The sequence below is a fragment of the Physeter macrocephalus genome, chromosome 14, assembly GCF_002837175.3.
Source record: "Physeter macrocephalus isolate SW-GA chromosome 14, ASM283717v5, whole genome shotgun sequence".
NCBI classification, from domain to species: domain Eukaryota; kingdom Metazoa; phylum Chordata; class Mammalia; order Artiodactyla; family Physeteridae; genus Physeter; species Physeter macrocephalus.
In genome coordinates, this window is record NC_041227.1 from 67794497 (window position 1) to 67804119 (window position 9623).

General features: G+C 61.8%; 2 protein-coding genes across 6 annotated transcripts; both read right to left on the bottom strand.

Moving 5' to 3' along the window:
- Positions 1-778: 778 nt before the first annotated feature.
- On the bottom strand, positions 779-4328 carry HSD3B7 (hydroxy-delta-5-steroid dehydrogenase, 3 beta- and steroid delta-isomerase 7). 5 transcript variants are annotated; one of them, XM_007107412.4, is made up of 7 exons: positions 4227-4328; positions 3679-3850; positions 3336-3491; positions 2929-3037; positions 2752-2851; positions 2239-2401; positions 779-1708 (listed from the first exon to the last, which is right to left on the bottom strand). In XM_007107412.4, the coding sequence occupies exons 2-7, from the start codon at positions 3842-3844 to the stop codon at positions 1293-1295; spliced, it is 1110 nt and encodes a 369-aa protein (XP_007107474.1). In that variant the 5' UTR covers positions 3845-3850; positions 4227-4328; the 3' UTR covers positions 779-1292. The 5 variants fall into 5 exon arrangements, with proteins under 5 accessions (XP_007107474.1, XP_007107473.1, XP_028355664.1 ...); XM_007107411.3 differs by having other exon boundaries at positions 3679-3846; positions 4227-4324; XM_028499863.2 differs by having other exon boundaries at positions 3679-3798; positions 4227-4321.
- A 561-nt stretch (positions 4329-4889) lies between these two features.
- LOC114487551 (histone-lysine N-methyltransferase SETD1A-like) lies at positions 4890-9622 on the bottom strand (the record flags this gene model as incomplete). Its single annotated transcript, XM_028498036.2, has 6 exons — positions 4890-5694; positions 5778-5915; positions 7468-7587; positions 7769-7879; positions 7972-8144; positions 8572-9622. Coding segments are annotated over 6 exons (1767 nt in total), but the record flags the coding sequence as incomplete, so codon positions are not given.
- Position 9623: the final 1 nt, after the last annotated feature.

The following is a 9623-nucleotide window of genomic DNA, read 5'->3' on the forward strand; positions in this document are numbered from 1 at the left end:
ACGAAGCACACCGCGTGTCCGTCCCATGTGCCTGTGGGTTGATGCACGCTCTTGCCACGCCTCGAGCGTGCGTACATGATGTGTTCTATGCATTCACCCCGCGCCACCCCCAGCCTGCCCCGCAGAGGACAAGATGGGTGGCCCCCGGCTCCCTCCTCCCCCACCCGCCCCCCTGCCTGCTGTGCAGCCGTGTGCGTTGGCGTTTCTGTGTCGCTGGCGTGTCACGTGATATAGCCGTGTTTGCTGACATGAGCCCCTGCCCCTTCTGTTTCTCCGTTGGTTTCTAGAGCTCTTTCCCTCTCCTCCCCAGAGGGAACAGGACTCCTGGGGCCTGGCTGGGGGCCCAGAGCCAGGCCACCCTCTCCTGTTCGCCCTCAGAGTCCCATTTCTCTCTATTGGTGACCAAGTTGCAAATGGATAAAACACAGGAAAATTCTGCCCCCCTCCCAGCCCTGCATGTCCTGTCCCCAGAGCCCCTCACCCCCACCCCGGGCCGGGTCGGGCCCCGTGGGACGGGAGAAATAGCAACCAATCCAACAGCGGGCGTGCTGTGTGCTCACTTCCTTCTGTCCCCACACGGGACGGGCGCCGTGGGGAGTGGGAGACATGGCGGGAGGCGGGTGTGGGAGCTGGACAGGTGGATGGACACGGGCTCGGAGAAGGAGTTTTAATCCAGGGCTTGGACTGGTACAGCATTACTGGGGCATCCTCAGGCAGAGATCAAACAGTGTTGCAGGAACTGATTTGGGTAGAGGGGTGGCAAGAGGTGAAAATACACAGATTTTCTCAGCCTTCGTTGAAGAGAATTAGAAGATAAATGTCCAAGGGTAATAAATGTTTTAAAATAATGGGACTATGACCCCCAAGGAGGAACAAAGGTGGTGGGAGGAGCCGGAAAGCATCTTCACTCTGAATCCGGGTCTGAGGATCAAACCTGGATATCTGAGGTCCAGCACGAGGCCCTGTGGAACTTCTACCCACTTCCTGCTCGAAAAGCCAGAAACGGGATGGGACCGTTGAGAACGTCAGGGGAATCAGACCCTCGCCAACCAGCCGTCAGGCCTGGGTTGAGAGTGAAGACACACTTGCTCCAAAACCCTGCCCTAGAACTGAGGGGTACTAGGACACAAGCTCAAGCCTCATGAATTACAATGTGGAGAGCTCTAGGACAGCCAGTCTGGCACCAGACCCCCTCCTCCGGCTCTAGAACGCAGCCTTCCCTCCCCACCAGGGTCTGAGGGCTCTGGACCTGGATGGCTGTGCCAGGCTGGCCTCCAGGCCCAGCTCCACCGTCACTGGGCTGAGCCCTCCACGGCCTGCACCCAGCGGATGGTGCGGGTCCGGCTCTCCTCCCAGGAGAACAGGGGCTCATAGCCAAAATGGCGCCGAGCCTTGTCGGTGCTGACGGTGAAGGTGGTGTTGGCCATAGCCAGCGTGTAGGGGTTGAGCAGGGGCGCATAGAGCAGCAGCGGCCGCAGCAGCCACTGCAGCAGGACATTAAGGGCAGCCAGAAACACCAGCAGCCAGTAGGGCAACAGTGGGTGGGTGCCCACCAGCCGGAGTCCACAGGGGCCCAGGAACTCCATGTTGAAGTCCTCGTAGCTCTTGTAGGGTGAGTTGTCATAGCAGAAGTACACCTGGCCACCCATGAGCGCAGCTCGGTGCTCTAGCTCCCGGGCCACCAGCACGTGCATCCAGGCCACGTTACCTGTGGGTAGGGGGGGAGAGGCGGTGCCGAGGAGAGAACCGGGGGCGGATATGTCCTTGAGTGCCCTTGCAACCATGTAGATACTGCTCTCTTCTGGGCCAGGGCATGGACAAGCCACCCGTCCTCGGGCCCATGGAGAAGCTGCCCACAGAACTACGGCCCTGCTGAAGGCTGCCTTCTCCCAGGCCCCTGTAGCCATTTACTCTCCCAGGCCAGCCTGGATGGATGCTATTCCTTCTTCTGCTAGTCCTGGGCAGATGCTCCCCGTCTCCTCTCCTGGGAAGATGCTGCTCACAAAACTGCAACCCTTTCCTCAGCCTATGACACGGTATTGATCTCAGCCTTCCCAACTGGCATGGACACTGTCTTCTCTGTGGCCCCTGCAGACGATGCCCACATATCATAGTCTGCTCTGGCCCATGTATAGACCATCCTTTTTTAGCCAGAGTATAGAACACCCCCTCGCCCCAGAACCATGTGGGTCCTGCCCTGTTTTTTTAGCCTCCCCCAACGCCTAGCCCGGGCCTCACCCACGTAGACCCGGCCATGCTCCACAGAGGCTGGAATGGCCCGGAAGAGCCGACCCCCCAGGCGCAGGCCCTGGTGGTAGAAGTCCCTCATGATCTGGTGGCCTTCGCCGTAGATACCGGTGGGACGCAGGGCACATGTCACGAGGGGCAACCCCCCGAGGACCTGGGGGCAAAAGGCAGGCACTGCTAAGACCTAGGACCCGGTGGTTTGCCCTCTGCCCTGATCTCCTCAAGCTGGAGATGAAAGGAATCCAGGGCAGGAGGCAAAGGAGCCCACAGTAAGAAACGAACAAACAAAAAACCAGGGGCTGCCCTGGTGGTCCAGGGGTTAAGACTCTGCCCTTCCACCGCAGGGGGCTGGGGTTCGATTCCCTGGTGGGGGAACTAAGATCCCACATGCCGCGCAGTGCGGCCAAAAGGGAGATAAAAAAGGAGCCCACGGGCCCTGGCTCTGCCTCTGCCTGGCAGCCCTTTCCGCCCCCGTCTCCTACATCTCATCTTCTCCAGTCTCACCTTCCTCCCATTGGCTTCCAGGACGAGCTGCTCAGCCAGGGCCTTGCTGCAAGGATAGGGGTGTCTGTGTACCGCTTCGTATGGGGTATTCTCATTGCCCCTAGTCGGGGGAGAGGGAAGATTCTTAATGCTGAGGGGAGATGGGGCCCTTGAAGTATTGGGGGAACCTCAGCTCACCTGTAAAAGGGCTGGCCTTTGACGTTGGGACCCACAACTTCCATGCTGCTTGTGTAGACCAGGAAGCGTGTTCCAGTCTGCACACAAGCCTCAATCACATTCCGCGTGCCTGGGGGAAGGCGGGGGTGTATCCAAGCTGAAGCTTCCTCCCCCTCTGCGTCTTTCCCCTCCCCATCCCAAAGCTGGATGAGGACACGTGCCTTCTTTCCCCAGGCCCAGGGAGAACCACAGCAGGTCAGTGAGGGCCGGCCTGCCGTGACAGGGGCAGAAGTGTCCACAGGACAGAGTGTCACAGGAGAATCACAGAGGTCAAGGTCAAAGAGGGGGGCAGGAAACAAGCAGCCAAGATCAGGCCATGTGCCAGGGAGTATCGAGGACATTGTCAGAACAGGTAGAGAGCATCTCACCCTGCACGTTGACCTCATGGATGGTCTCGGGACTGGTTTTCCCAAACACGTCCACCAGCCCAGCTGTGTGGATGACCACGTGGGCTCCGGCCACAGCTGCTGCCACCTCGTGGGCCTGGGTCACGTCCCCCTGGATGGCAGTCACCTGCACGGGCCCTGGGAGTGGGTAGGGGCAGCCGGAGGCAATGTCAGAGCTGAGGCCGTCAGCCAGCTGCTGGGTTCGGCCCACACCCTTGGAAGCCACATTTTCCCAGTGTGACTCAGGCATCATCTTTTCCACAAGGAAGGGAGTCCACACCCTCCCCGCCCCGATCCCCACCCCCACCCCGTCCCCACCAGTCACCTGTCTTCAGCTCCTCCAGCCAGGGACCCAGGTGTAGGTCAAAGATGCGCAGCTCACGGAGCTGGGGTTCCTGCTGCAGCAGCATGCGGACCACATGTTCCCCCAGGAAGCCACAGCCACCTGTGACCAGGTACACCAGCTTCTGGGCTTGTGCAGAGTCTGCCATGCCTGGCTGGGGAAAGAGACACTGGCGCGCCTGGGTTGTCAGCCACCAACTGCCCCAGCACCAGCGGCCCCGTGACTCCTAGGAGGGGCCCCTGGCTGAGTGGCCTGGAGCAGGGACCCAGGGGCCAGAGCTGTTTCTGGAGGCTGTAGCTGTCGGTGCAGTGGCCAGGCTACCTGCCCTCTGACCCTGCCGGCTGCAGTAACCGAGATAAGGGGGAGGGCTTGGCGTGCAGGAAGGGGTCAGGGTTTGAGGTGGAGGGAGAGGTTCTGAGACAGAAAACCAAGGGTGGTTGGCAGGGAGCTGGGGAGGCAGGGTAGAGGAAGGTGAAAAGTGCCGGGACTGGGGGAAGGGACCCCCGGGCCCTGGCATCACCACTGCCTACCTGCAGCCACGGTCCCAGGCCGCCCAAACCGGCTATCGGAGGCCATCTTCTACAGGCTCCTGGGCCAGCGACACACCGTCCCCTTCCGCTTGCTCCTCCTCCCTCCCGGCCCATTCCAGCAACAGAGACCAGCCCAGCCTCCACCTCTCCGCCCCCCACACTCTTGCCACAGGGCACCCTCTGGTGGCTGCTCTGGGCTGCACTGGCATCTGGTTCCAGCAAAACTTGGGCAAGGGGGGTGGGGGAGCCAGAGCCTGCCGGGTGGGTGCTGAGTAGGGGTTTCAGCCACGGAATGGAGCAGGCAGGGTGACCTCACTCCCAGTGCATGGTATCAACCTTTCCCTCTTGCTGGATTTCCCAGGAGGCCAGAAGCCCAGCAGCAGCTGTGGTTCTGGGAAGGGAAGGGAGGCCTGACCTTGGCCCCACTCTGGCTGGCCTTGGCGGGGGATTTCTGGATGGCTCTTGCAGCCTGTCTGCTGGCCCAGAATGATAGTGGCTGAGTCTGCAGGTCTGGGATCTTGCCCGAAAGCCCCTCTACCCACCCCAAACGTCAGGCCACCTATTTCCCCGTCTTTACCTGCCCCACCCTCTGTCCTCAACCCCCATCCCACCCTGCTCTTCCCCAAAGATACTGACAAAGCACTTTTGTACAATAAAGTTTAATCACAATTATAAAAATGTGGCGTTGGGTTCGCGCTATTAACATATGTACAGTCCAGCCCAACAGGAAGGGCCCGCCCCCCACCATCCTGGCCCGGCAAAGCCGGAGCTTCCAGACACCAGGGTGGGAGGGTGACCCACAGGGTCTGGCAGGAACAGAAGACGAGGCAGGGTTCCAGGCACAGAGTCCCCAGGACAGGGGGCGCAGGGCCCCCTCCAGGGGGAGAACATGGCCACTGCCCCTAGAGACCCCTAAACTGGGGAGGGGTGCACGCAGGGCACAGAGGGGAAGTCCCCATTAACACAAAGCAAGGGGGCTATGCAGCCCCACAAAGAACAGGATCTGTACAGGCCGGCACCCCAGGTTTCCACAGGAAACAGCTGCTGGCAGCTACAAAACATTTACAGCTTCTTCTCCGCAAAGAAAAAAAATCGGGCTGGGTGGGCAGGGGCAAGAAGGGAAGCGCAAGTTGCCTCAAGGGACTGAGGCTCCCTCACTAGGCTCGGGGCCCCCCAACCCCACATTTGGAGATGGGGCATGTGGGCCCTGCTGAGCCCACTAAGGCTGGGTGGGCTGGGAACTCAGGGCACCAAGGGGAATAAATAGGGGTGAGGGCACCAGTCCTGCCCCACCTCAGTTGAGGGAGCCGCGGCAGCTCTCGGTGCCGCACAGACAAGGGATCTTGTTGTCCTCCAGAGGGAACTTGTAGTCATAGGTGATCTCCTCATCCACGCCGATGGGCTGCTTGGAGTAGATCACGATCTTCTTCTGGGACTCGATGGTGATCACCTTGGCATAGCAGTTGGGCTATAGGAAGAGGGCAGCGTGAGTCACAGCCGCCCCCTCGGCTCCTGCCCCGTCCGCTCCCCCCCACCCGGCCCCCTGCGCACCGTGCAGCAGTGGTTGATGAACCTCGCCAGGTTGCCACACTTGGTGGCATCGATGATGGTGTCGTGGTCCACCCGGAACAGGTAGCTGCTGCCAATGCCCTCTTGCACGTAGCGCTTCTCCCGCATGTCGGCCACCATCTAATAGAGGACAGGGTGCGATGGTCAGGGGGCTTCCCATCAGCTTCCTGCCGGGCTAGGCCTGACCCCACCGGCCCCTGTGATGGGGGGTCCGGACAGTCTCCCAGCTGCCACCCGGGAGCCTCAGTGGCCTGTCCTGGATCCACAGCTCTCCCTCTGGCACCCGCTATCCCAAGGCGCTGACTCCTGACTTTGCTTCCAGGACCCCCACCTCCCAATACCTTTGGCTGCCGTTATGACAAAGTCACCCACAGGACCCCAGGGCAGTCTGCACTGGCCACTGGGCGGGAGAAGCAGTCACTGTCTCCTCCTGGAGTGTCTGCCTGGCCCACGGGAGAGCCCCCAGACTCCTGGGGACTGGCTCGGCTCCTGAGATGACAGTGGCCGTTTCACAGACTGACTCCTACTCATCCCTTCTCCCAGGACCCTCTCTCCGAAACAGGCGCCCACGGCTGCTGCTGTCCACGCCAGGGCCCACATTCTCGGGTGAGAAGGAGTACCTCATTTCCCAGAAAACAGGACGATAAAAAACAGCACACTCCCCTTGGGTGAACAAACTCTCTTCCAGGGCTTCAACTGCCAGCTAAGTGGGGGAAACTCCTCGCAAACTTCCATCTCCAGCCAAATCCACCTCAGTGGAACTGCTGGGCGACACCCGGTAGATGTCCCCCGGTCACTGCAACTTCACATGTCCTGACAGGAGCTCATCTTGACCACCCATCTGCTCCTCCTCGCTCCCTATCTCACTGGCAGCCCTACCTACTCCCAGCTGCTAAAGGCAGCACCGAGAAACCATCTCGCCTCGGCCCTCGCCCTCATTCCCCAGAACCAACTCGTTGCCTGGTCCTGCCAGCTACCTCGGACCCACAGACTCCTGCTACCTTGGACCCACTGCCTAGTCCAAGCCACCCCAGCCTTCAGCCGGGATCTCTGCAACAGCCCCACCCCGCCGTCTCAGCCTCCAGTTCTCTCGGCACGCCGCAGTCAGATGGAGCTTACTAACCTCCAAAGTCCTCCCCTGCTTAACGCTTCACAGCAACTTTTCTCCTCTCACCAGCGGTCCAAACTCATTAACATGGCTCCCAAGCTCCGTGGTGTCCGGCCTCCACCGGCCCCCTCCAGCCTCACGTTGCTGCCACTGGCCCTAGTTTTTCCAAGTGGCCATACTGACCTCTTTGCCCTAAGACCATCCTGCCTCCAGGCCTTCGCATGTGCCGTCCTACAGTGGAGAGCACCCTTCCCCTCGCCCGGGCCTGGGAGTTGCTCGGCATCCTTCAGCCCCTGGTTTAAACATCGCTGTGCTCCCACCTCCCCGGCCTCCCTGAACACCGCCTTTCATATCAACCCAACACCATCCTTACGTTTCCTGTTGGATCATTAACATCTAGTTTACTAGTACCTATTACTAGTTGTTGAAGGAAGGAGGGGAAAAAAAAGAAAAGCAGGTTTCACTGGCTAAGTCTCAGAGCCAGGAGGGACCCCGAGGACCGGGTGGTTCTCACGTTGGCATCCCAGGCTGCCGTCAGGTCAGGGGCTGGGCATGGGGCCTCACCTGGCGGATGTTCTGACCCACGTATTCGATGACCATCTCGTCAGCTGCGATGGGTTCCATGGCAAAGAGCCCCCACTCATGGATCCGGCTCCGGCCGAATCGGAGCTTCTTCTTCCGGAACTAGAGGGCGGAAGGCAGACTGTGCTGCTGGACGTCCCCCTCAACCTAGCTGCTGCTCGCCTCTCCTAAGACCTCCGGGGCAGGAGGGTGTTCTAGTCACTCGCCGCCAGCCCACCCCTAAGGGGCTCCACGATGCTGTCTTCCAGTGGCGCCCCTTCCCTCCTCAGTCCCCACTCCTCACCTTGAGCTGGTTTAACTTCAGCAGGTCGCTGTCCACGATGGCAGAGGTGCCAATGGCACTCAGGAGCCGCCGCTGCTCAGAACGGCGCTCCGAAAGCACACGGTTAGTCCCCTGTGAGGTGCAGGCCAGGGAGGAGGTAAGTGACAGGAGAACTAACGGGAAGAAGATGCCACCAGTGGGCAGGTACCAGGGCAGAGCCTCACCTGAGTGTCCGCTCCTTCCAGCTGCCGGGCCGAGACGGGGCACACGTCCAGGTACCTATCCTTCTCCTTCTTGCTGATGGGGTAGTAGCCTTCGCTGCGGGCCGAGCCTGTCTGGTGCTCGCGGGGCCCATCCTGGGGCCGCCGCTTGCGTTTTGGAGTGCTCAGGTTGGTGAGTGCGGGGTGTTAAGGAAGAGAACGGGGTCCTCACCAGCCAGATCCCTGGGGCTCCGCTCCTCTCTCCCCCGCAGTCCCAGCCCGAGGAAAGGGCGACTGACCTTAGCTGGAGGTCCCGAGCATACTCAGTGTGAGGACAGAGAGATGGAGAGAAATAAGTCTCAGACCCCACCTTTCCTGCCACAAAATCTCTGGGAGGCAGAAAAGAGGCACGAAACAGAGAGCAATGGTGGCTTGGTAGCCAGGGGAGAAATAAATACCCAAGCTGAACGTGGCAGAGAACTGGACAGGGAAGGAGGCCAATGCAGACCCTAGGAACAATCTCAGGAGGACAGTGCCTGGCTGAGCGACCGCAGGGAAGCCCCCCCCGCCCCCCCGGGCCTGCCTCCCTGTCCTGAGAAGGCCAGCCTCCGGGGCTCAGGATATTGGTGTGATGGACCCAGTGGGTGTCGTTAAGCCAATCAGCCCCACTAGTCTGCTGCAGCAGCCGCTCGTATGTGAGCCGCAGGTAGCCCATGTCCTCCAAGTCCAGGCCCGAGTTCCAAATGTCATACAGGATGGTCATCTGCTCAAACTCGCTGCGGGGCTCGAAGGTGGGGGGGGGCGGGGGCGGGGGGGGCGGGGGCGGCCGCCGGCGCCGCGTGTGGGAGCGGAGGCTGCGCCGCCGGGTGGCCCCCTCGCCGCCACTGCTGCTGCTGCTGCTGCTCTCCGATGACTCCTCCTCCTCCTCCTCCTCCTCCTCCTCCTCCTCCTCCTCCCCATGCTCTTGCCGCCGCTGCTGCTGCTGCTTTGGCTCCTCGGCCTCAGCCACCACCACCTCAGGGGCCTCCAGGACCTCGTCTGCCGGGGAGCTGAAGAGGGCCGCAGGGGCAGGAACTGGCTCCAGGGGCCGAGGGGCCGGCGTGGAGGGCGGCGGCTTGACGGCCAGGGCGTAGTTGTGCTCCAGGAGGATGTGGCTGAGCAGGGGGCCCGGGCGGTCCGCCTCGTCCAACGTCTCGGTGGCCTCTGAGTCGTCGCCAGTGGGCAGGGCGGGCAGCCCGCGTCGGGCTGGGGTCAGAGCCAGGTCGGCCAGCACGGCCAGGTCCACTTCTGTCCCTGGCTCAGCCTCTTCTTCCTCGGTGGAGCGGCATCGGCCTCCAGCCCGGCTCCGGCCTCCTCGGGACACCTCCTCGGGCCAGCTCTTGACCAGAGACGCGTGGTCCAGGGGCAGGTTGCGAATGGTCCGCTCCACGGCCCGGGGGACTTTGCGGGAGGCGGGGCCGGGAGACTTGACCTGCGGTGGGGCAGCGGGGGGAGGCTCTGGGGCCGGCACCTCCTCCACCGCAGAGAAGGAGACGGTTTTCCGGCGTTTCTTGGGTGGGGGCAGGAGGGGGATGGGAGAAGAGGGGCGCTCGTCGGGGCGGGGGGCGGGGGCCGGGGGCCCAGCCGGTGGCTCTGGGGTTGGCTGGGGCACACTGGGGGGCGGCTCCTCCGTGGGA